The 1,908-nt window shown below is 28.8% G+C and overlaps 1 protein-coding gene across 1 annotated transcript; it reads left to right on the forward strand.

The window, feature by feature from the left end:
- The first annotated feature begins 518 nt into the window (after positions 1-518).
- On the forward strand, positions 519-1,542 carry LOC126909839 (tyrosine-protein phosphatase 99A-like). The gene is made up of 4 exons (XM_050692258.1): positions 519-701; positions 760-1,048; positions 1,115-1,286; positions 1,382-1,542. The coding sequence occupies exons 2-4, from the start codon at positions 803-805 to the stop codon at positions 1,525-1,527; spliced, it is 564 nt and encodes a 187-aa protein (XP_050548215.1). The 5' UTR covers positions 519-701; positions 760-802; the 3' UTR covers positions 1,528-1,542.
- The last annotated feature ends 366 nt before the right edge of the window (positions 1,543-1,908 follow it).

Consider the following 1,908-nt stretch of genomic DNA (forward strand, 5'->3'; position numbering starts at 1 on the left):
TGTGATCTTTTGACGTACTTTTGAAAGAAATCGGTCCAGTGAGAGCTGAGAAAAAGTGGCAACAGACATAAAAAAAAAACACATCATATAAAATTAATACCTTCTCAGCTTCGCATCGAAGCTAAAATTGATTAAAACCTATAGTTTTTATTCTGAATTAGACTTTTTTTAAACAAAGAATTTGGTTGAATTTTTTGTACAATAATAAATTTAGTCCAGTTAGGTTTTAGATCAAATTTATTTTTGGTTCTTTAAAGGCAATGATTTTACTATCCAATAACTATATGATTTTCCAAAATGAAACAAACATACTTTTTAAGTACACTAAATATTTATACATAAAATATTGAAAAATCAGTGAATAATATTTATGGTTCATTGATTTATTACTATAACAAACTTGTATGAATGGTCATTGGACTTTTGTTGATTGTATAAAGGTTTAACTACATATGGATCTGCTATCCTAGATCAAAAGTACTTCTAGATTTATGTTATATTATAATTTAAAATGATTTTTTAAATTATTTTTAGACCAAAAAGAAAAAAAATTTAGCATCTGGAAGAACTATATACCAATATCATTATACTAATTGGCCTGATCATGGTACACCAGATCATGCACTACCAATTTTAAGTTTTATTAATAAGTCATCAGGAGCTAACCCTTCTGAAGCTGGCCCAATTGTTGTCCATTGCAGGTTCGTTATAGTTAAAACATTTTAATGTTTCATTTACTAAAAAAACATATATTTGTAGCGCTGGTGTAGGGAGAACTGGCACGTACATTGTATTAGATACCATGCTAAAACAAATTAGAAGTGAAAGAGAAGTTAACATATTTGGTTTTCTTAAGCATATTAGGCAACAGAGAAATTTCCTCGTTCAAACAGAAGAACAATATATTTTTATTCATGATGCTTTATTAGAAGCAATAAATTGCATGCATGCTAGTATAAATGAAAAAACATTAGCTAGTTACCTTCAAACAGATATTCAAGATAGCAAAATAGTATCATTCACAACTGATTTTGAAAAACATTATAAAGTTTGTATTTTTAAAAGTTTTATATTCTTAATAATTAAACATGTTTATTCTATTTTTATTTGTTAGATGATAACATCTTTTGTTCCTCAAGATTATTTATTATTATCTGCCAATAAAGCTTTCAATAGAATAAAAAATAGATCTCAAGAATTTGTGCCCGTAGAATATTCTCGTGTTCATTTAACTCCTAAACCTGGTGTTGAAGGGAGTGACTATATTAATGCTTCATGGATAATAGGTAAAATATAATGGAGCAAACAACTTTTTATAATCAGACATTTTTTTATCATTAATACGATAAATTGTATTATATTGAAAAACGTTTCATTTTAGGTTTTAAACGACTAGGAGAATTCATAGTGACTCAGCATCCTCTAAAAAATACAATATTAGATTTTTGGCAAATGTTATGGGACCATAATGCACAAACAGTGGTTATTTTAACTGATATGAATGAAGACCCAGTATGTAACATTTGAGTTAGTTTTAGTTATTAGTGAGGTAGAATTGTCTTGATTCGGTTTACACACTTAAGTGTTATCACCGAAGTGTTATTATAAGGTACATTATACCTATCATTGTATAAGAGTGGACTATCAAGTCACCCCCTGTAGATGACCAAAAAAGTCCTCTCTTTCTGACGAAATTAAGTATCTCTCTGGGTCTTAGGTTTTTAATGTCTTCTTTTTCAGAAGGTTTACTCAAGTAGTTTGATCTTAGTGTGAACAAGGCTTTACATTCGTACATCATGTGAAAATACTTTTCCTCTTCTATTCCACACTTCCTGCACATTGGTGATTCCGATACTCCATTGTGTAAAAATATTTAAATAAGTGAACATGTTCTGTTAGTAGACCCGT

This window comes from Daktulosphaira vitifoliae, unplaced genomic scaffold (genome assembly GCF_025091365.1).
Source record: "Daktulosphaira vitifoliae isolate Bord-2020 unplaced genomic scaffold, ASM2509136v1 Scaffold_1557, whole genome shotgun sequence".
Classification (NCBI taxonomy): domain Eukaryota; kingdom Metazoa; phylum Arthropoda; class Insecta; order Hemiptera; family Phylloxeridae; genus Daktulosphaira; species Daktulosphaira vitifoliae.